This window comes from Rhinatrema bivittatum, chromosome 11 (genome assembly GCF_901001135.1).
Source record: "Rhinatrema bivittatum chromosome 11, aRhiBiv1.1, whole genome shotgun sequence".
Lineage (NCBI taxonomy): Eukaryota > Metazoa > Chordata > Amphibia > Gymnophiona > Rhinatrematidae > Rhinatrema > Rhinatrema bivittatum.
The window spans coordinates 38,020,977-38,043,186 of record NC_042625.1 but is presented as its reverse complement, the minus strand read 5'-3'; the positions used below and the strand labels follow the sequence as shown (position 1 = coordinate 38,043,186).

Below are 22,210 nucleotides of genomic sequence, written 5' to 3'. Positions count from 1 at the left end.
ATTCTGGGCTAGGCTTCTCTGGAGCTAGTGCTGCAGACCCCAGGACACTGGCATCCTGATTGTTAGCACTGCTTAATCTTAAAACACTAAGAAAAAACATTACAATATTTCAACTGTCGGGGAAAAGCAGGAAGGCTTCCATTTTGAATTAGTAGGGCATGTTTAACTCCTTCAGTCCTAGCTGACACAGAGGAGAGCCTCTCAGCTGCCAGTGATTGCAGAACACTGCAGCAGTCAGGAGGCCACTTGCATGGTATTTTAAGGATTTGGAAAGGGAGGGAGTTTTCACTGGAGAAAAACAGTCCCAGGGCAAAACAAGGAATCATAACTGGCACAAAGATCCCATTTTGTCACAGCTATTAATTTTGATGTGACAATCTGTCCATCACAGCAGCTGTTGAGCACCTGAAACAAGCTTTAATAATGGTTTGTAGTGGGGTCAGGCATGGCTCCATGTCCTTGTTTCAGAAAATAGGGAGTCAAATCCCCGCCGTGGTTAAATGAAGGTATTAATTTGTGATCTCACCAGTGGTGCCTGGATTTAGAATTCAGCTTTGCTGCTTCTTGCTTGACATGTGCTTTTCTCCTATGCAGGTAGAAGCAAGACAATTTCCTGTTACAGTTCATTTTAACAAGAGAACCCCACTTGATGACTATGCAGGGGAGTGCTTTCGCAAGGTCTGCAAAATCCATCGCATGTTGCCTGCGGGTAAGTGCCTTGAGCATGACTGCTAGTGCTTTCATTTAAAGGAGCAATCTCCAGGCATTTTTCTGAAAAGGCATTCCTAAATCCGCTTTGCAGCCCCCTTCCCAACACAATAACCAAATCCTTTTTTAAAAATATTTTTTTAAATAAATAAAAGCACATTGCAGAGCACTGGTTTTCCTTCCTTTTTGGAAGAGTGGAATTTTCTGATAAAGAGTTCTGTTTTAAAGGCTTGTTATAGTGATGACACGGTTTTGATTGCTAGGCAGAAAGTTAGTCTTATACTTTTATTCTCTCTGTTGAGTTGTTGCATTGTGTTGGTGGAAGAACTCTGCTTTAAGTAACCCAAGGAGAAAAGAATTAACCAATGAGAAATTACTACCTACCTGATAATTTCCTTTTCTTTAGGACAGTCAGATGAATCCAGAACAACTGGGTTATGCACCTCTACCAGCAGATGGAGACTGAGCAAACTGACATCACAGTATATAAACCCCTGCAGTAACATCAGCCTGCCAGTATTCTCTTCAAAAGCAGACTAGCAAAAACTTGATTAAAAACAGATAACCATTTCAATATTCGGCCAACAGGTACCACTGAGTTCAGACAAGAATGTAACACTAGTCTAGGGACTGGAGTAACACTTACCAGTAATCCCTGTAACATGTAGCCATGCAGGAGGACCATAATACGATCATTCAGCAGCCAAGGGAGGGAAGCTGGATTCATCTGATTGTCCTAAAGAAAAGGAAATTATCAGGTAAGTAGTAATTTCTCATTTCTTAGAGTCCAGTCAGATGAATCCAGAACAAGTGGGATGTACCCAAGCTACTCCCGAATAGGACGGGAGCCTGCCTGCGGTCCAGTCAAAACCACACATGCAAAGGCTGCGTCCTCCTGGGCCTGAACATCCAGGAAAAAGTGTGTAATGAGGACCACATCGCAACTTGGTAAATGTCAATGGGAGACAATTTCACTTCCGCCCATGACACTGCCTGAGCCCTAATGGAATGAGCCCTGACCTGACTAGGTAACGGCTTCCCAGCATCCACACATGCAGCTGTGACTACCTCCTTATTCCAGTGAGCTATTGTAGCCTGCGAGGCTGGCTCTCCCTGCATAGTACTGCCGTGAAAGACAAACAGGCGATCCAACTTCCGCAAAGGCTCATTAACCTCCAGATAACTGACAATATGTCTGACATCCAAGGGTCACAACAGACGATGCTCCTCTACATCTCTTTCTCTGTCCAGAGATGGCAGGGAGATGGACTGATTCAAGTGAAAGTCAGTGACCACCTTCAGGAGCCATTCCTCCAGAGTCACCCGGAGGAATGGCCACCGGCAAGACAAGGCCTGCAGTTCGGCAACCCTATGCGCAGAACAAATTGCCACAAGAAATACCGTTTGCAAGGTCAGGTTACACCAGTCTAAATGTAGGACCCGCTAAGAAATCCAATACCAAATTAAGACTCCATACGGGCACCGGAAACTGCAAAGGTGGATGAAAATGTTTCACTCCTTTCAGGAAACTGGCCACATCAGAATGAGCTGATTGGGAACCACCATTCACCTGATCCCTGAAATGGGCGAGAGCTGCTACTTGTACCTTTAAGGAATTGAGGACAAAGCCTTTATTCAAGGCATCCTGCAGAAATTCCAATGTGAGTGGGACCTTGGCCAAACAAGGAAGAGTACCTCGCTCCTCACACCAGGCCTCAAAAACTTACCAAATCCACACATAGGCCAAGGAAGTGGAGAACTTTCCAGCTCTCAGCAAGGTGGAAATCACTGTCGCAGAATATCCACACTTCAGCAAGCGAACCCTCTCAAGGGCCAATACTGTAAGACAAAATCAAATCAGATCTTCGTGAAGAACAGGTCCCTGCTACAACAGGTTCCTGTGCGCTGGATGTCGAAGGGGCGAGTCCACCAGGAGCCTCCGCATACTATGGTCTCCTGTGCCAATCTAGAGCGACCAAGAGCACCATCCCTCTATGGCGTTTGAACCTTCGAACCAATCTGCCCCAGCATGGGCCATGTAGGAAAGGCATATACAGTAACTTGTCTTCTGGCCACTTCTGCACTAAGGCATCAATCCCCAGTGACTTCGGATCTCTCCTGCGACTGAAGAATTGTGGAAACGTTTGCATTGCAAGAAGTTGCTGGCAGGTCTAGAAATGGGAGACCCCCAGCGATCCAGAATCAGGTGAAACGCCCCGTCTGACAAAGCCCATTCTCCTGGATCCAGACTTTCCCTGCTGAGAGAGTCTGCTCTTACATTGTCTTTTCCTGCTATGTGTGAGACTGAGATCATCTGGAGATGCACTTCGGCCCATTCCATAAGCTGATCTATTTTCTGCAACACTTGTTGGCTCTTGGTTACTCCTTGCCAATTGATTTAAGCCAGAGTCATTGCATTGTCCGACATTATCCAGACCAATTGACCCTGCAGCCTGTTGCCAAACTGTAAGATTGCCAGCCGGACTGCCCTGGCTTCCAGCCATTTGATGTTCCAGAAAAACTCTTCTGTATTCCAGCACCCTTGCGCTGTCAGCTTCTGACAGTGAGCTCCCCAATCCCTTCCTTGGATGACCGCCTGTAGCCACTACTGCAGTTGGCAGGAGATCTACATTGGGAGGTGGAGCCGAATCAAATAGTCTTGAGACTGTGGGTTCCACAGAGACAGAAGGGAGCACTGAAGAAGATGCATATGCACCCTTGCCCACGGTACCACTTCCAGGTGCCGCCATTTAAACCAAGTACTTGCAAGTAGGACCTTCAGTCGGGTGCAAAGTGTAGCTGTGCCGTCAACTTCTGAATACGAGCTTCTGGCAGGAAAACCTTGCCCTGCTTCATGTCTAAACAAACCCTGAGGCATTCCAATGACTAAGCAAGCTGAAGACTGCTCTTGGCCAGGTTCACTACCCAGCTGAGTTCCTGCAACAGGGAGATCACCTTGCGGGTCACCAGGTGGCTCTCTTCCAGCGACATGATTCAAATTAGCCAGTCCAAATATGGATGTACTAGGATCCTATCCTTTCTCAACTCTGCCGCAACTACTACCATTATCTTGGGAAAGGTCCTGGGAATGGTGGCCAAACCAAAGGGTGGAGCCCAAAACTGATAATGATGTCCCAGAACTGCGAACCATAGAAAACATTGATGGGAATGTGAAGATACACCTTGGAGAGGTCAAGAGAGGTTAGAAATTCCCCCGAATGCACAGCCATTATAACCGAGCGCAAAGTTTCCATGCAAAAATGCTGCACTCGCAAATGATGGCTGACACCTTTGAGATCCAGGATGGGACGAAAGGAGCCCTCCTTCTTGGGCACAATGAAATAAATGGAATATCACCCCATATTTTCTCTAGACATGAGCACTAGAACCAGCCCTCAGACTGAAGAGCCTTGCCAACATATCCTCTACTGCCCGCTTCTTCTGCGGGAAGTGGCAGGGGAGACTCCATGAACATGTCCCAAGGAACAATGCAAAACTCCATCGCATATCCTTCTCATATCACCTTCAGAACCCATTAATCTAAAGTGATTTCGACCCACCTCAGAAGAGAGAGAGACATCTCCCTATCAATCTCCTTTTCCTGGGGGTGGGTCAGCAAACCTTCATTGGAAGGCTCGGGAACTTCCACCACCCAAGCCTGTGACCCTTCTGGCTTGTTTGGGATGAAAGGACTGAGGCCTACTGAAGGGTCGAGTCCTCTGAAAGGTTGCTCCATTATAGGGTCGAAAACACTTGGCTCCTCTAGCACAACCTCTCATGTTAAAGGAGCGTGGCATCTGTTTGTTTTTTATCCTCCAGCAAACGAGGAACTGGTGATTCGCCCCTCTTACTGGCCAGTTTCTCCAATTCGCTCCCAAATAAGAGTGAGCCTTTAAAGGGCAATTTGGTGAGGTTAGCCTTGGAGGTTGCATCGGCCAACCAGTTTCTCAGCCATAACTGACATCTGGCTGCTATTACCGAAGCCGCCCCTCTGTGACCAAATCACAGCCTGCATCTGCCAAGAAGGCAGCAGCTGGCTCCATAACTGCCCTGGAGTTTACCCTAGAGTCATCGACCTCCTGGGAAAGAAGTAAACAAGAGCGAGCCACCAGGAAACAACAAGCAATATCCTTTCCACAGCTTCAAATGCTTACTTAAGGATAGTCTCAATCCTTCTATCATGATCATCCTTCAAGGCTGCTCCTCCTTCCACGGGAATAGTGTCTGCTTGGAGAATGCACACACAAGTGCATCTACCTTCGGGAAAACGTAAGTGTTCTCTTACCACTGGATTCAGAGGGTACAGGCCTTCTAAAATCCAACCCCTTTGAAATTAGCCTCTAGGGCACCCCACTCAAGATCAATTCTTGAATGGCCTCCATCACAGGGGAAAAACAAGAGGCTTTGCGCAAGGAAACCAAAATGGGATTTTTCTTTGGCTCCGACACAGAATCTTCCCCAGGGACCCTGAGCATTTTCAAGGTCTGAGAAATCAGAGCTGGCAGTTCTCTATGAAAGAACCATAGCATAGTCCTATGTGGTTCTAATCCTGGAAGAACCTTCTAGAGATTCAGGATCGGCCTCATCATCTGTGCCATCCGGATCGCTATCGAGCAGGCCCGCTACTGATCTAGGAATACCCCAGCGCTTGAGAGTAGGTCCAGGCAAGCTTCCCACCTGCGAATCTGCCCTGGGAGCATTGGACAGGGCCGAGGCCTGTGCCTGAGGATAGGATTGCAATCCCTGGAAAAATTCTACCCATGAAAATGTAGAAGTATCCATACCAAAACCAGGAGATACCGGAGGCATACTCGCTGAGCTACCTTCGCCTGCTGAAGAACCAGTTAGGGGAGTTCCAAAATCAGGCACCCCCATCTGACTCATCTTTACCCAGGCCTACATCCGGCTGGGAAGAACCAGGCTCAGTGAAATCAGAGGAAGATAATTCTTCCTGAGCCTCCAAACAGCACTGGCACAAATTAGTGTGTGCACTCCAGGCTGAACTGCCAGAATATGACAGTCAGCGCAAAGAAGGAAGGTGCTTGGCATAGGTTTCTTAGGCATAGGCGCCATTTAGCCGACAGTGCGCTGAGCGGTGACTGAAGGCTTGCGTCCAGCTGTTTTAGGTTTGTTTGTTGGGGTTTTTTTTTTTTATGTTTTGTTTTGTTTTGTTTTTTTAAAGCATCCAAAAAAAAATCTAGGCATCTCACACCTAGGGGTCTAAAACTTAGGCATCCCTAAGATAGGCACCACACAAAACTTAAGCGCACACAATGCTCAACTTGTGTGCACAGGGAAGCATGCGGCCACTAAAGGTGCCGCTTAACTTGGATGCACAAAAAGAAGCCCAACTAAGCGTCCAAAAACTGGACACACAACTAGACACACACACCGAACCGACAATCCTGTAGATGACTGCCTATAGAAAGTGCACGAAATGCCGTTGAGGCCTACCAAGTGGCGCACAGTGAAAAAGCCTCAGAGTGGGGCCTAGCTTACAGAGGCTGCTCAACCCGCTAGGCTGCCCATATCCCTCGACCTCCCATGGAATGGTGCGCCAAGCATGGAGACTGGGGGGAAGAGGAAGCCCTACGCCAAAAAACACTTCTTTTCTGTCTCTATATTGTTTTTTATTTTTATTAATTTTTTTAAACTTACCTGAGCTCAGCCCTACCCGGCTGAGTACAGAGATGGTCTCCGGCTGAGGGAGGAGAGGGCATATGCCGTCACCACCGAGTTCAACTTCCTGCACCCGCTGCCTTTCAGCTGCTTAAACAGCTAAGTCCACACTGACTGAAAAACCAGTTACTGGACCAAGGTACTCATCTGAGGGACCACGGAAATCACCTCTGGAATTCTCAGCTGGGGGAGGGACCATTTGGCATCACCGCAGGAGAGCCTTATTTCCTTATTTCTCCTTTTTTTAAAATCAAAGCAATCCCCAGTAGGAAGATGCTGGAGACGGAGAATACTGGCAGGTTGATATCACTGCAGGGGTGTTTATACTGTGACGTCGGTTTGCTCCGTCTCCATCTGCTGGTAGAGGTGCATAACTCACTTATTCTGGATTCATCTGACTGGATGCTAAGAAATTGAAACATTTTCCCGTTCTGCTATTTCAAGCTGCACTAAACAAAAGTGCATTCCCAGGATAATATTGTGCCATGTTATAATGCTGCATGCTCCCACCATGTTAAAATAACTGGTTAATATTCTCCAAGTAGACTGCTCACTGGTGGAATGCTTCAGCCTAAGCTAACTGTAAGCTGAGCTCTACTGCTGTGCTGCTTTAGATCAGTCTGGGTTTCTGACTATATTTATGGGGCCCCATGTTGGCTATGTAGAGACTGATGGATATGCTCTAGCAGAGGAAGATGTGAGTGATTTGCAGTGACGTTCTGATGTTCCTGCAGGAGGCATCCTGGTGTTTCTGACTGGACAAGCCGAAGTGCATTCACTCTGCAGAAGACTAAGAAGAGCTTTTCCTTACCATCATAAACACAAACCTGAAGGTAAAATAGTACCTGAAAATTATGCGAGTCCCATGTTTCCTGTACTTACCCGGATCAGTCCAGACTCCTGGGTTTTGCCTCCCCTCCAGCAGATGGCGACAGAGAAGTTTTAACGGACTCCGTCCTATACCCCTGAGGTGCCACCTAGAGTCTGTCAGTATTTCTCTGTCTCCAGCAGATGGTGGATGTGCTATTTTGGAAAAATCAGAAGGGGAAATAGCATCAAGCTTCATTTTGATTGTTAATTTCACCGTAGGTTGGAATTTGAAACAATTTTTGTCGTAGAAGTATGACATTTCTTAATATGAAAATTTGAGTATTTCCTGACATTTACCAGGGCCTCTCAGACACTTAAGAAAGCTTTTCCTAGAAGTAACGAAGTGAGAGAATGATCCAGTTGGGCATGTGCATATTTTTTAAATTTGTGTGCCAATGTTTGCTTTTATATCCTGATGTCCGCTATATCTTTTTTTGATCCATGTCTGTTGGTAACTTTTTGAGAGTGAAGCCTGTATAAAATTGTATGTTTTCGGAGACATTCCTCATCCTCAAGCTTGGACCCACCCCCTCTCTCTTTTTTAGTAGATGAAGATTCGTCTGACACCATGAAAAAGTTTAAGAAGTGCAAAGCCAAGAAAGCCATGGTAGGTCTATAACAGGACCATGAGACAGATCAGGGGTAACAGCGGTGTTCTCGTGGTTTCCTGTCTGTCGCATGTGTACTGAGGACAGCAATACCGCCCTGTTATCCTTGTTGTAAGGGTGCAAGCCACAGAGAAGGTATTTCTGGAATGTGAGGGTTTCCTCCTGCAGTGAAGAGTCTCACCTGGCTTTTTGTTATATATCCTGCCTTTCTAGGCACAAAGACTTGAAAGCAGCTTACAATAAAGCAAAAATTAAACCATTTCAAATCAGTATATTAGGTAATATAAAATACAATCAACACAGCAACACAAGTCCTTAAGTAGCACATCCAGACATCCTAATACGTATTTATTTCTATATAGAGAGAGAGATAGCTATGAATGTTATTTTGGTAAACCATTGTGATCTTAACATGGAACAATGGAATATAAAATGTCTAAATATATAAAGCAAAACTACAAACCTATCCCCACCTCCGCTCACAGAGGGGCAGAGACAGACAAAGTCCCTAAGCAACAAATTTTAAATACAAAAACAATCGCTATAATCTACTCTCTGGGGAAGTTAACGATAGCATGATTTGTATTGACACATTTGATTCCAGGCAGTAATGCTGCCATTATATAATGGTTTTGTTTTGGATAAACTACTTTCTATGTTCAGTGTTTTTAACATTGAAATGTTGGTATTTCTATTTCTGATGTTTCATTAAAAAAAAAAAAAAAAGCATGTCATAGAAAAAAAGTAATTAAAAAAGAAGGTATACAGGTTATATGCAGCAAATAAAAGGGACTTTCATCAGAAAGGGTGAAATGAAGGAATCTGGCAACAGTTCCACAGGACTTCTTGCAAATTCTTTTACTTGCATGAAAATTATTTTTTTTTTGTGGATTTTTTTTTTTTTCCTTACACTCCAGAAGATGCAAAATTTCAAAGCTGTGCTGGCAAATTAATGTGTAGCCTTTTACGCTGCTTAAAGTAACCCAAGAGCACAAGCAAAATTTTCTGATTGTGCAGGAGTAAGCAGGAAGTGATGCAATCTTTGCTCTGTTTCTGTACGTGGGGGGGTGTTTCAAAGCAATCAATAACCGTACTACAGATAAAATGTTTCTCTTTTAGATCTTGCCCAGGATTAACCTGGATAATTACTCAGCTATGCCCGTGGATGAAGGAGATGAGGACAGAGAAGCTGGGATTGATGATGGGGAGAAAGCGTTGGTGTCGGACGATGACCTAGATTTAGGCGATGGCGTGCATGAAGAAGGTTCAGCATTTAGCTAAAATTGTTTGGCATTTGGATACTTTAACCACTTGTAATGTGTGTGTATATCTGAGTCTGTGTCAAAATAGAAAGAGAGAAGGGGGGGATTTAGTTTGTTACGGAAAAAATACCAAGCATTCCATCGTATGTTTGCATGTTTATTTGCACATTTTGTTTGTAGGGATTACCTTACCTGAAAGTTGTGTTTTGCATAAAGTTGTTTGTAATCAAATGCTTAAACTATAAATTAAAAAAAAAAAATAGAGAGAGAGAAAGAGTGGGCAGCGAGGATCTATATTAATATAGTAGCATGCTAGTAATAGATCAATTGTCACATCCATCTGTCCAATTATTCCTTTCCACACTGCCAAGGAGATATCCCAGCTGCTGGCCATAGAGCATCACCATTTATAAGATATTGCACCGTGTCCAGGAAAGGTTTTGTCATAAACTTCCTTTTGTACCCTATGCTTTTGGGTAGATGAGCTTCAGGGTCGCCTATTTAGTTCGCCCTCCCTTCCCACGCCTAACCAAAAAGCGTTGTAACCCTAAGTAGCTACCAGTATTAGCGCACCTGAATATCTAAACCTCCTAGGGCCCCTTCGCAGATGGTACCCAACCACCTCAAACCAGAGGCACTGGTCCGATCTCCACAAGGCGTGATCAGCCTGCCACCCAACTAAGGTGAGCCCCTCCGTCTCCTCTGGGGCTTCTAGTTATTTTGCAGTCATCGTCTTTGGGACAGACCCAGTTTTCTACTTGGATTTCTCACATTTCATATTGCTCGCTTTGCCTTTTGCTAGTGTGTGTGTGATAATTTTAAAATATCTATATCGCTGCATTTGAAAAGATTATTATATAAACATGGCTTGTCTAGAAGAGAAATGTTTAGCATCAGATGTATAGTGCGATCCATTTTCAACATATATGTTTTTTGGAAGGGAGCAGGGGTTATTTTATAAGTAGTTCGTACACCATCTAATATTGCTAAGACTCCGCTACTGATTTCCTTTTGCAGGTGAGGCGTCTGACTCGTCCCTGCCTCTCTTCGTTCTCCCCCTCTATTCTTTACTAGCACCAGAAAAGCAGGCAAAGGTAAAAGCCTCCGGGGCTCGCGACGCCCTACTGATGTACAGTAAGCTAATTCTCTGCTCGTGGTTCTGTGCACGCCTTCAAATGCCCTCAATCGGCGCACCTCGTATGTCCGTCTCATTACTTTCCACACAGCCTTTACCGGGGAATTCACCGGCTGAGATGAGTGCAGACCGCCCCCTCCCCTTCCCGTACAGCCACCGTATGGGGGAGGTCAGGGTTCAAAGGCGTTGACGGGAGTAAGCAGCTATGCACCTGCAGATATTGACCATTTGAAAGATGGCCTCCCTCAAGGGGGATAACAATTTGTGCGCTGACCTCCAGTGCACGTACTCTTAGCCACGTTTCAGAGGAGGCATTCCTATGGCCTTGTTAAATTTGGGGGAAGAGAGCATTGGGCATCGATTTGCATTTTCCACTGCATGTGCGCAGTTTTTGTTTTGCTTTATTTTTTTAAGGGAAAAGTACCCTTGTAAAAAGAAAAAGATGGTGTTAATACTGGGGTAAGGGCTTTTACTGTCCTCTCTTTCTCCTTTAGTATTTTAGTAAACTCTGCTGGGGCTGGCAGCTTACTTATCTATTTGCTTTCAAGGTTTAGCAGAACATCTTTCTAGCCTGAGATCGGGCAGCATGTTTTATTGACCAGAATCTGTCACATCACGCAGGCATTCAGACCCCCACCCAGCGGAACGAGGCTGTGCATTGTGGCAACCAACGTTGCGGAGACGTCCCTCACCATCCCAGGGATCAAGTATGTGGTGGAGAGCGGGAAAGCCAAAAAGCGGTTTTATGATAAGGTGACCGGCGTCTCCTCGTTCAGAGTGACCTGGATTTCCCAGGCATCGGCCAATCAGAGAGCAGGGCGGGCGGGCCGTACGGAGCCTGGCCATTGTTACAGGTCGGTCGTTCTCTTACCGATGGAGTCTTTCCCCCCCCCCCCCCCCCCCCCCTCCCCAACCTGTAATATGTTTTGTGTTTTAATGGCGGCCGCTAAATGAAATCATTTGTTTCTCCAGGCTGTATTCGTCTGCGGTATTCAGCGATTTTGAGACATTCTCTCCCCCTGAGATCGCAAGGCGCCCCGTGGAAGACTTGGTGCTTCAGATGAAAGCATTAAACATTGAGAAGGTGAGGTGGTGGGTGGCGTTCGGCTCTGTGAGCAGGCAAGGGGGAGTTGTGCATGGAAGAGGAAGCACTTGCTGGCCCAGGAAAGGGTATTTCCGGTAGGGTACACTTCTAATGGACTCTGAAAAGGCTTTGTGTCTCTTGCCCCCTAGCTGTGGGATTTAGCACATTTTATAGATGGATCCAGAGATGTGTACACTGGTGCGGACATAATTTTTAGAATTTGTATTACTAGGTGGTCAACTTCCCCTTTCCAACACCGCCCACACCAGATGCACTGATAGCTGCTGAGGAGTTATTAATATCCTTAGGGGCATTGCAAGAGCCCCCTAAATCTGGAAGGTGGGTTCCTTTCTTAGTTTCTGAATACAGACTGATTACAAATATAGTGATTTGAGTATTTTCTGTTCTTAATTTTGTAGTTGGTTAAATTCTTTCTCCCATTTTTTATTGATTTAAAATTATTTCAGTACAATTTGATTGTGCTGCCATAAATACATTGGGGTAACGGGAAACTCAATGCAGAGGGGTTTTGGGGGTTTTTTTTAGGATTCACAGCTAAGGTTTCAACCTGTTTTTCTCCAATAGGCTGAAAGAGCTGGAGAGGGCGAAGCTGAGCTGCCCCATCAGCCCCTTGGGCAGAACCATGGCCCTATTCCCCGTGTCGCCACGATACGCTAAAATGCTTGCACTGGGCAGGCAGCACGACTGTTTGCCCTACGTCATTACTATAGTGTCTGCCATGACTGTGCGGGAGCTGTTCGAAGAGTTTGACAGGTGAGGCTCAGTTAGTGATTTGCTTGCAAAAGCTTTGTGCTGGAAGAGTTGTGCTTCCCTGGGTTGAAGCCTTTTAGCATTGTTCTGTCGGATGCAGTCGTCATGCTGTGGCAAAATCCAGATGCAAAGTAGGTGCTAGGCATGGAGCGAAGTGTTTTGCATGGAGATTGCAAACCATGCATGCTCTGCATGCCCATCTGTGCTGGGGCAAGGAAGGTCAGTAGAAGCCTGGGTGAGACGGCAGTGACCGTTTCGCAGGATTATCGCCAGTATTTTCTCCTAGAAGTGACTTTTATTTCATTTTTTTATTTTGCTGTGGATAGCACAGTTTAATTGCCTTCTGCACGTGCCGTTCATTAAAGATTTGTTGATTGCTGCTATTGTCTCCAGACCAGCCATTAGCAAGGAAGAGAAGGAGAAACTGAAAGGGAAGAGAGCCCGAGTTGTACAGATGCGGAGGATCTGGGCAGGGCAGGGGCCCTCTCAGCAACTTGGAGATCTCATGGTGCTGCTAGGTATGTGTTCTTGAGAATTATTTATTTATTTGCTTGCTTGCTTTTTACGCATTGGTGGGGCAAGAGTTGGAATCATAAGCTTTTTTTTTTCCCCAAGAGATTGACTGTTTTGAACTACTTGGGAGTATCATTCTCAGCTACCGAAGAATTCAAACTCACTTAAGTCCCAGATACCCATTCCCTGTACGTACCAGGATCAGTCCAGACTGCTGGGTTGTGTCTCCCTTCCAGCAGAGGGAGTCAGAGAAAAAAACTGAAAAGGCACCCCTCTTAACCTGGTGTGCCACCTGCGATCCCTCAGTATTTTCCTCTGACTCTCAGCAGAAGGGTTGACAGAACCTGCGGTCCTGATTTTTCAGTTTTCTTTAAATTTAGTTACATTTTTTTTTTTTTTTTTTTACAGAGTTTTAAGGCTCTGGATGATTTAGTTAACACGTTTGGCTACAGCAAGTTGGTTGTATATAAAAAAAAAAGCTCAGTATGGTTTTATTTTCCCGGGCTTTTCACTCATCAGGTAGAGGTAAGGCAGGGGCTGGCAGCTCTAAAAGCCTTGTTCCTGAAGGGCCGTCTCTCTCTGGAGGGGGATTAACCGGTGGGCCAGTCCCTCCCCTCGGCACCCCGAGACGAGTTTCCTCGGGTGCTGCAGCGTTCCCAGAGCTCCGGAAGGCCGCGAGTCGGCAGGGTATTTTAAGTTCTTCCTTTTTCTTTCCTACCGCGCTGTTTGGAACACCGCCCCCCCCCCCCCCCGGGATGCTACGAGGGCTATTGTGCTCAGCATATGGGGAGGTGGGGTTGCGCCTCTTGCGGGACGGGGTTTGCGCCCGCTGCTTCCCGGCGGGGAGGGCTCATCCGGGGGAGATTTTGGGCCCATTTTGCCACAAGGAGCGGAAAGGTGATCGCGTCCGGTCCGTCGTTGGCGCGTGCGGGAACGGCAGCCATTTTGTCGGAACCCTGCCTGCCGACTGGGGAAGAGGATTCTCCAATTTCTCCTCCCAGTCTGAGTCCCGTTCGACCGCGCGATCCGGGGCCCGCCCCCTTGGGGAGACCGGTCCTCCCCCCTTCTCCTCCTCCTCACCTATCGGATCCCTTAAAGGGCCAGTCAGTTTTTTCTTCAAAATTTATTTTACTTATGCATGGGGCTTTTTTGGAGGCGGAAGCTCATCAGCAGGATGAGCAGCCCCCTCCCGCGAAGATTACGCAGCGGGACTCGTCTCTGGATGCCTTTTCGGCTCCTGGGGGGGACTCCGGATCCTGCTCCCTTGGGATCTTTTCTGGATCCTCTCCTCCAAAACCTAGATGGGGTTGTTGATGAGTCCACTCCAGTAGAGGGGGAATTCCCCCGGGTTTCTCGGCTGTTTCGCCGGGAGGAGTTGGATCCCTTGATCCCCTATGTCCTGAAGGAACTGGAAGTGGAGGCACCAGTCCCCAGTTCGGAGCCAGTTAAGGGGAAACTAGTACTGTCGGGGCTGCGTGCCCTGCCCCAAACTTTTCCTTTCCACACAATGCTTAAACAGTTGGTCACTCGGGAGTGGGAATCTCCGGACACGACCCTGTGGGTGGGACGGGCGATGGACAAACTCTACCCTTTACCCGAGGAAGCCTTGGATATCTTCAGGATTCCCAAGGTGGACGCGTCTGTTACTGCGGTCACCAAATGGACCACCATTCCTGTTACGGGAGCGACGGCTCTTAAGAACTTACAGGATAGGTGGCTAGAAGTTCTCCTCAAGTGCATTTTTGAGGTGTCAGTGCTCTGTGTTAGAGCGGCAGTCTGCAGTAGCCTCATGCAGCGAGCGACCCTCGGGTGGGTCCAGCAAATGCTCACATCACAGGTGTTGCCGCCAGAGGAAGTAGATCAGGCGAATAGGATGGAGTCCGCGGTAGCTTACACAGCGGATGCATTATATGATCTGTTGCGGGCATCTTCACGCAACATGGCCACTGCAGTTTCGGCTAGACGGCTTCTCTGGCTCCGGAACTGGTCTGCGGAAGTTTCTTCCAAAACTCAGTTGGGTAATCTTCCTTTTAAGGGAAAATTGTTGTTTGGGGAGGAACTTGACGTCCTTATTAAGTCTGTTGGGGAGCTGAAGGTGTATAAATTGCCAGAAGACAAGCCTAAGTCTTCCAGGCCCTTTGGGGCAGCGCGTTACCGTTTCCGAGGACAGCGCAGATTTCGGCAGTCACGGCCGCCCGCTTTTCCTGCCCGACAACAGACTCAGAGAGCTCAGTCTTGGCCTACTTCCTTTCGTGGTCGGAGGCCATTTTGGGAGGGAGGCTCTCAAGGGGCCACCGGAGGTAAGCAGTCCCAATGAAGGTGTTCCGACCTTCTCCCCGGTTCCAGTGGTGGGAGGTTGTCTCTCCCTATTTCTCGAGGAGTGGGTCAGGATCACGTCGGACCAGTGGGTCCTCAATATCATCGCCCACGGTTATGAGTTGGATTTTGCCTGCCCGTTAAGGGATCTTTTTCTGATTTCTCCCGCCGGCTCTCTGAACAAGCAAGAGGTAGTCGGGCAAACCCTGAGTCGTTTGAAATCCCTGGGGGCTATTGTTCCGGTCCCTCCAGAAGAGCACAGGGCCGGCAGGTACTCCCATCTATTTCATTGTCCCGAAGAAGATGGGGTCCTTCTGGCCAATATTGGATCTCAAGGCAGTCAACCGAGCTCTTTGGGTTCCCCGATTTCACATGGAGACTCTATGGTCCGTCAATGCGGCCGTCCACTCGGGAGAATATTTGGCCTCTTTGGATCTGACCGAGGCGTATCTTCACATCGGGATACGCGAGTGCCATCAGCGGTTTCTCTGGTTCATGGTCCTGGGGGAGCATTATCAGTTCCAAGCTCTTCCGTTCGACTTAGCGACAGCGCCTTGGGTCTTCACCAAGGTAATGGTAGTCGTAGCAGCGGCCCTCCGGCGGGAGGGGATCTTGGTTCACCCAAGCCACCCAAGCTCATCCAAGCCAAATCGGAGAGCCTCTGTCGGGAAGCAGTGAGCAAGGTGTTCTACTCCAGCTCCATTCCCTTGGTTGGGTGGTCAACTTTGCCAAGAGCCAGTTGGTACCATCTCAGGTTCTCAACTTCCTGGGAGTACGCTTCGATACCTCGGTAGGCAAGGTCTTCCTCACTCGGGAGAGGAGGCTCAAGTTAGTGGCGCAGCTCTGTCGGCTCATGTCCTTATCCCTGCCCATAGTATGGGATTATTTGCAGGTACTTGGTTCCATGGCTTCTACTCTGGAAGTGGTTCCCTGGACGTGGGCGCATATGAGACCATTACAACACGCATTACTTTCTCGGTGGGATCCAAAATCGGAGGAGTTTCACCTGCCTTTGCCACGGATGAAACCAGCCAGGTCTCGATTGGTGGTTGATTCCGGCCCACTTGTTACAGGGGATGGACCTGGAGGAGCCGCAGTGGGTAATAGTCACGACGGATGCCAACCTCACTGGTTGGGGAGCAGTTTGCCAGTCACAATCTGCTCAGGGTCGTTGGACAAGTTATCAGGCGACGTGGTCAATCAATCGATTGGAAACCAGGGCAGTACGCCTGGCGTTACGTGTTTTTCTTCCTCTGGTAGCTCAGTGTGCGGTGCGAGTCTTGTCAGACAACGTGATGACAGTAGCCTACATCAGCCACCAAGGGGGGAACCAAGAGCCGATCGGTAGCCTGGGAGGCTGAAAGGCTCATGATGTGGGCAGAGCGACATCTGGTCTGGTTGGCGGCCTCGCACATAGCTGGGGTGGACAAATTGCAGGCAGACTTTCTCAGCCACCAGCATCTAGATCCCAGCGCGTGGGAATTGTCCAATGCAGCTTTCCGGCTGATCACTCATCGTTGGGGGGGGTTCCACACCTCGACCTGATGGCAATTTGGACAAATGCAAAGGCTCCCCGGTTTTTCAGTCGTCGGAGAGACCACAGGTCGGAAGGAGTGGATGCTCTTGTTCTTCCGTGGCCTTGTGGCGTACTGCTGTATGTGTTTCTGCCTTGGCCACTAGTGGGCAAGGTCGTGCGTCGGATAGAGAACCACGTGGGGTCTGTCATTCTTGTAGCCCCAGAGTGGCCCCGAAGGCCGTGGTTTGCGGATCTGATCTCGTTGGCGATAGACAGTCCGGTGCACCTCACCCACTTTCTGAATCTTCTTCGACAAGGTCCAGTATTTTTCAATCGAGTGGATCGCTTTTGTCTATCGGCCTGGCTTATGAGAGGAGGCAATTGAGGAAGAGGGGATATTCGGATTCGGTTATTTCATGCCTCTTGCAAGCACAGAAATCGTCCACGTCGTTGGCCTATATTCGTGTTTGGAGAGTTTTCGACTCTTGGTGCAAAGGTTTGAACGTCCCCCCTCGTCTGGCTTCAGTGGCACACATCCTATCCTTCCTGCAGGAGGGACTGAAGAAAGGTCTAGCTTCCAGTTCTCTCCGGGTGCAGGTGGCGGCACTGGGGTTGCCTGCGGGGCAAGATTGATGGCTTTTCACTGGCAGCTCATCCAGATGTGTCCCGTTTTTTTAAAGGGGGTCAAGCATTTGCACCTGCCGGTACAACAAATTTGTCCTGCCTGGATCTTGAATTTAGTTCTCAAGGGCTTATGTGGTCTTCCTTTTGAGCCCCTCCGGCGGGCTACATTGAAGGATTTGACACTCAAGACTGTGTTGTTTTGGTAGCCATTACCTCCGCACGGCAAATTTCAGAGCTTCAAGCTTTGTCATGTCAGGATCCGTATCTTCATATTTCGGATTCCGGAGTTTCGCTGCGGACCGTTCCCTCCTTCTTGCCCAAGGTGGTATTGTCCTTCCCGAATTTGGATCCGACTTCGGCGATGGATAAGGATCTGCATAAGTTGGATGCGCGCCGGGTTCTCCTTCGCTATCTAGAGGTGACCAATGCTTTTTCGATTATCGGATCATTTGTTTGTCTTATTGACTGGTCCTAGACGGGGACACAAGGCATCCAAAGCTACGGTTGCTAGGTGGTTGAAGGAGGCCATTTCCTCCACTTATCTTTGCGCTGGGCATGCCATACCAGAAGGCTTGAAAGTACACTCTACCAGGTCTCAAGCGGTCTCTTGGGCAGAGAGCCAGTCGGTCTCGCCGCAGGAGATTTGTAGAGCAGCCACTTGGAAATCATTGCATACTTTTGCGAAACATTATCGTGTGGACGTCCGGGATCCGGAGGTCGACTGTTTTGACAGCAGTGTTCTTCGTGCGGGTCTCTCCAGATCCCACCCCAATTAGGGCAGCTCTGGTACATCCCAGCGGTCTGGACTGATCCTGGTACGTACAGGGAAAGGAAAATTGGTTCTTACCTGCTAATTTTCGTTCCTGTAGTACCAAGGATCAGTCCAGACGCCCGTCCTTGGGTTTTTTGGAGAGTCCGTTTTTTCTGTATATTTTCTTCCTCCTTCTTACCTCGACAGAGTTCTTTACAGGCATGGGAAGGAATCTTCTTGATTGATGTGTTATGCGGTGGTACGGTTTGTTTATTTTACCGCGCATATTGTTGTAGCCACTGGTTGTTTATGTTTGGGGATTTGTTCTCCTTTATTGGTTATTCTGCTTTGTTATCGTATATACTGAGGGATCGCAGGTGGCACACCATGTTAAGAGGGGGTGCCTTTTCAGTTTTTTTTCTCTGACTCCCTCTGCTGGAAGGGAGACACAATCCAGCGGTCTGGACTGATCCTTGGTACTACAGGAACGAAAATTAGCAGGTAAGAACCAATTTTCCTAAAGTTCCTACTCATAGATGCGTAGCACTATTATGAAGTGCTATACATCCCAGGGTAATTCAAAGAAACTTGAACATAAGGGGAAAGGGAGTGAGTATATGCTGCAGTTTCTCAGTTCCCAGATATATAAACAGTTCTGTATGTTAGAGAACGAGGCCCTAGCAGCTTTTCATCCTTCCTGTTTGAGTTTTGACACGGCACCGGATGTTGACTACGTTTTATTCCCAGCCGTTTTTTTTTTTTTTTAAGTTATTCTGCAGTGTAGCTGAACTATGTGGGGGCAGCCGAAACCCCTGAATGAATATCGCAGGCTTTCAGTCTGACCTTCTGTTCTCAGGAGCCGTGGGTGCCTGCGAGTACTCGGGATTCACTTACAAATTCTGCGAAGACAATGGTTTGCGGTACAAAGCCATGGTGGAAATCAGACGCTTACGGGGGCAGCTGACGACGACTGGTGAGGAATCTTATGTAGCTAGCTCCTTTCCTACAAATCAGACCCAGGTGTGCTTTTCTAGTGAGAACTTAGAACCATACAAGTTCCTGCTGCAATGTCGGTGTAGAATTTATGAATTAGGAGTAAGGCACAGAATTTATACTTCTTTCTCTAGAACAGCACACGCCAAAAAGCACTTGCTAGCTGATATATTGTGTGTTCTTCTTAGATGGATGCACCAAGCAAAAAATGAATTGGCTGTGCAGGGCACGATTTTAGCGTGTGCTGTCAGATCCATCTTTTCCTATGTGGCCTAAACCACCTTTTTGATTTGTTAATTTTATTTTTTAAGTGAATTCACTCTGCTCAGATGTCGGGGTCTGCGTGGATCCTAAAATGGTGCCCCCAACAGAATCCCAGGTGACATGCCTGAGGCAGATCATGATGGCAGGTTTAGGTGACCGAATCGCCAGGAGGATGCGGCCAGAGGAGCTTCTAGATGAGAAGTGGAGAAATGCCTATAAGGTAAAATTCCTGCTGTGAAATCGGAATATTTTAAAGGGTTACCCTTGTGTTTCCTGTACGCACCCAGTTCAGACTGGACTCCTGGGTTTTGCCTCCCTGCCAGCAGATGGAGACAAAGTTTCACTGACATTGTACATAACCCAGTGTGCCAGCTGCAGTCCCTCAGTATTTCTCTTCTCCAGCAGATGGTAGATGGTGCAAAACCTGCAGTCTGGAGAGAGAGAGAGGAAAAAAAAGGAGATTAAAAGACAAGAAAATTTCTGGATCCTCCTAGGGGGTTGTGAGGTCCTGGTTTGAGGCGGATGAGTAGGGGGTTGGTAGTTTGTTCGGGAGATCTGTGGGGTGGACATTTGGTGGTCCAGATCCATCATCCCCCATGAGACAACGGTGGAATTTGCTGGTGGTTCTGCCATGCAAGCCCAGTACAGCAGGGAGGTATCCCTTTTATACAGTTTGTCCTGGGCTGGGTCGCTAAAGTTTGGCGAAAGAAGACTGATATAGCCAGTGGTCTGGCTCTTTTCTGACTGCTTGCCTTGCAGCCTGTGCTCCTGGAACCGGAACCTCTGCACCACAGGAAAGCATTAGTTTCTTTGTTCTCAGAGAGTAAAACTAAAAAGCAAGGAACTAGTTAGAAGAATCTGCAACATCGGGGTTCCGGGGGGAGGGAGCTACCTTAGCAACTCAGGTAGCTCAGCGATGGGGTTTTTCAGCAGCTTCCCTGCCTGTGGAGGAGACCAGGTGTTGTCTCTGTGGTGCCCTCCTACTTGCTGTTGAGGTACTGGTGGTGCCATAGGTGTGGGGAGGAACAGCGTGTGTGTTCGATAAAAGCAGCATGGCATTCAGAAGTCTGCGTCGAGCATGGATACACCAGTAGAACGAACCTCGCGAGTGACGGGATCTAGCTCTGAGGCTTTCCCTGTCAGCATGACAACAGTGGCCATTTTTGATTCCCTAGCAGTGTCAGCAGGAGAGGCAGGGGAATTTCCTTCCTCAACTGTTGCCGGCGGTTCCCTATCTCAAAGAGGTGCAGAGAGGCACTTGCACCAAGGAGGATTCTCTGGTTCTGGTAGAAGTCTTCTGCCAGTTTTAATTTGCTTATGCGCAAAGCTTATTTAGCAGAACAAGCAGCAGGAGATGTTGACTCTCTGCCCCAGTCTCCAGGGATTCTTGGCCGGTCAAGAGGACTGAGCTATTGAGAAGCTCTTCAGGCCTTCAGTGACTTTCAGTGCCAGATGTTGAACAGATCAGGGTCTAAACACGCTGAAAGTGCAGGCAGGCTTTGCTTAGTCACTTGGTAGGCTGCAGCAGTGGATCTTTTCCCACTCGCATTCTCGCCATGTGGCGTAAGGCCTCAGCCTAGATTTGAGCATGTACATCTGCAACCTAGACTTCAGTGCGTATTTGCATAGGTACTTGTGCGCGTAAGGTCATGTCATAGACTGAAGCACATTTGCGCAGGTACTTGTGCATGAACAATCGTGGCCTAGATGAGCATGTATTTGTGCATGTACTTACACGCATATGACTGCGACCTAGTCTTCAGCGCGAATTTGCGCGCATCCTGGAAGGGTGCGCGCATACACTCGGGTGGCATTGGTGTGCGCACGGGTGGCCACCTAGACCCGAAGTTCATGAGAACTAGGTGCTGGGGAAGAACAGGTCCAAGCACCTTGCTGTCTGTAAGGCTTGTCATCTGATAGCAATTCAGTCCTCACTCACTCTCCATTTGTGTCATTGCTGTTGTAGATGCTCAAAGCGATTTGACTACTACAGCTTTTGCCCATGTTAGGACATCCCCTTGGCCTATGGTGTCCCTGGAGGGGAGTAGAGTGGGAGGTGAGGCAACAGTCAGTTCTCTTCCTCCCTTGTTCCCAATAGCAGAAGCTTCCCCAAGAGAGAGAGGTTTGAGAGAGCAAGATTGGGTCTATGGGTGCCTGTATAGACCCATCCTCCTTCTCTTGGATGGAATGTTTCCAAGGCATGCAGACCTTTCTCCAGAGGTGCCCAATGAAAGCAAAGCAACCTACTATGTTAGGGATTGCGTGCTCAGGCCCCCCATTTGTCAGTCTCGGCGGGCAAATGCCGCAGGAAGGCTGTCCCTGGGGATGTTCAAGGGGGTGTGGATCATGAGACATTGGAGGATTCTGATGCGGAATTGGCTTTCTCATGCCTGGAAGTGGGAGAAATTGCATATTATGAAGAACTACTTTGGACTCTGCTCAGATTTTTTTCTTTTTTCACAGAGTCCGAGTTTCTTGCCTCAGGTTCTGAACATGCTTAGTATGAATGGAGGTCATTTTTAAGTTAAGCGTCCTGTTTCTTTCCCTCCTGTATCCAATTCAAGAGTTATTTAGCCTTCAGTGGAATGTCCCGGAGGCAAGTTTTAAAAAGGGAGGAACCAGTTTTCCTACATTCCATCTATTATGTGGTTCCAAAAAAAAACAAGGAAGGGATGTTTTCAGCCAATATTGGATTTAAAGAAGATAAATGCAGCTCTCAAGGTTCCCTGTTTCTGCATAAAAACTGTGAAGTCCAACTCTGAGGTCCATCAAAGTGGCGGTACGCAAGTGAGAGTTCTTGGCATCTCTCGCCTTGACAGAGGCGTATCTGCACGTAGCCATCAGGCCAGAGCACCAGAGATTCCTGAAGTTCATGTCCTAAGGGAACATTTTCGGTTTCGGGCCCTTCCCTTTGGCTGGCGACTGCTCCGCATACCTTCACCAAGGTGATGGTGGTCGGGGAAGCCGCATTGCAAAAAGAGGATGTGGTGCATCCGTGTCTGGACAACTGACTCATTCGTGTGAAATCAGAGGACCTCTGTCAACAATCAATACAAAAGGTACCGATGTGCTTGAAGTTTCTAGGATAAGTGGTGAACCTAGCATCGAACCATTTA

At 47.9% G+C, this 22,210-nt stretch overlaps 1 protein-coding gene across 3 annotated transcripts in view; it reads left to right on the top strand.

The window, feature by feature from the left end:
- Window positions 1-22,210, top strand: part of DHX37 (DEAH-box helicase 37) — a 63,750-nt gene that overhangs the window by 34,500 nt on the left and 7,040 nt on the right. For 2 of the 3 annotated variants that reach the window (XM_029619946.1, XM_029619950.1), the window contains exons 11-22: window positions 595-709; window positions 7,122-7,220; window positions 7,803-7,864; window positions 8,985-9,129; window positions 10,145-10,221; window positions 10,884-11,116; window positions 11,235-11,346; window positions 11,579-11,685; window positions 11,932-12,120; window positions 12,511-12,635; window positions 18,694-18,810; window positions 19,142-19,314. In XM_029619946.1, the coding sequence (XP_029475806.1) occupies window positions 595-709; window positions 7,122-7,220; window positions 7,803-7,864; window positions 8,985-9,129; window positions 10,145-10,221; window positions 10,884-11,116; window positions 11,235-11,346; window positions 11,579-11,685; window positions 11,932-12,120; window positions 12,511-12,635; window positions 18,694-18,810; window positions 19,142-19,314 (1,554 nt within the window). The remainder of the gene's footprint in view (window positions 1-594; window positions 710-7,121; window positions 7,221-7,802; window positions 7,865-8,984; window positions 9,130-10,144; window positions 10,222-10,883; window positions 11,117-11,234; window positions 11,347-11,578; window positions 11,686-11,931; window positions 12,121-12,510; window positions 12,636-18,693; window positions 18,811-19,141; window positions 19,315-22,210) is intronic. The other variant, XM_029619949.1, reaches the window with a different exon arrangement.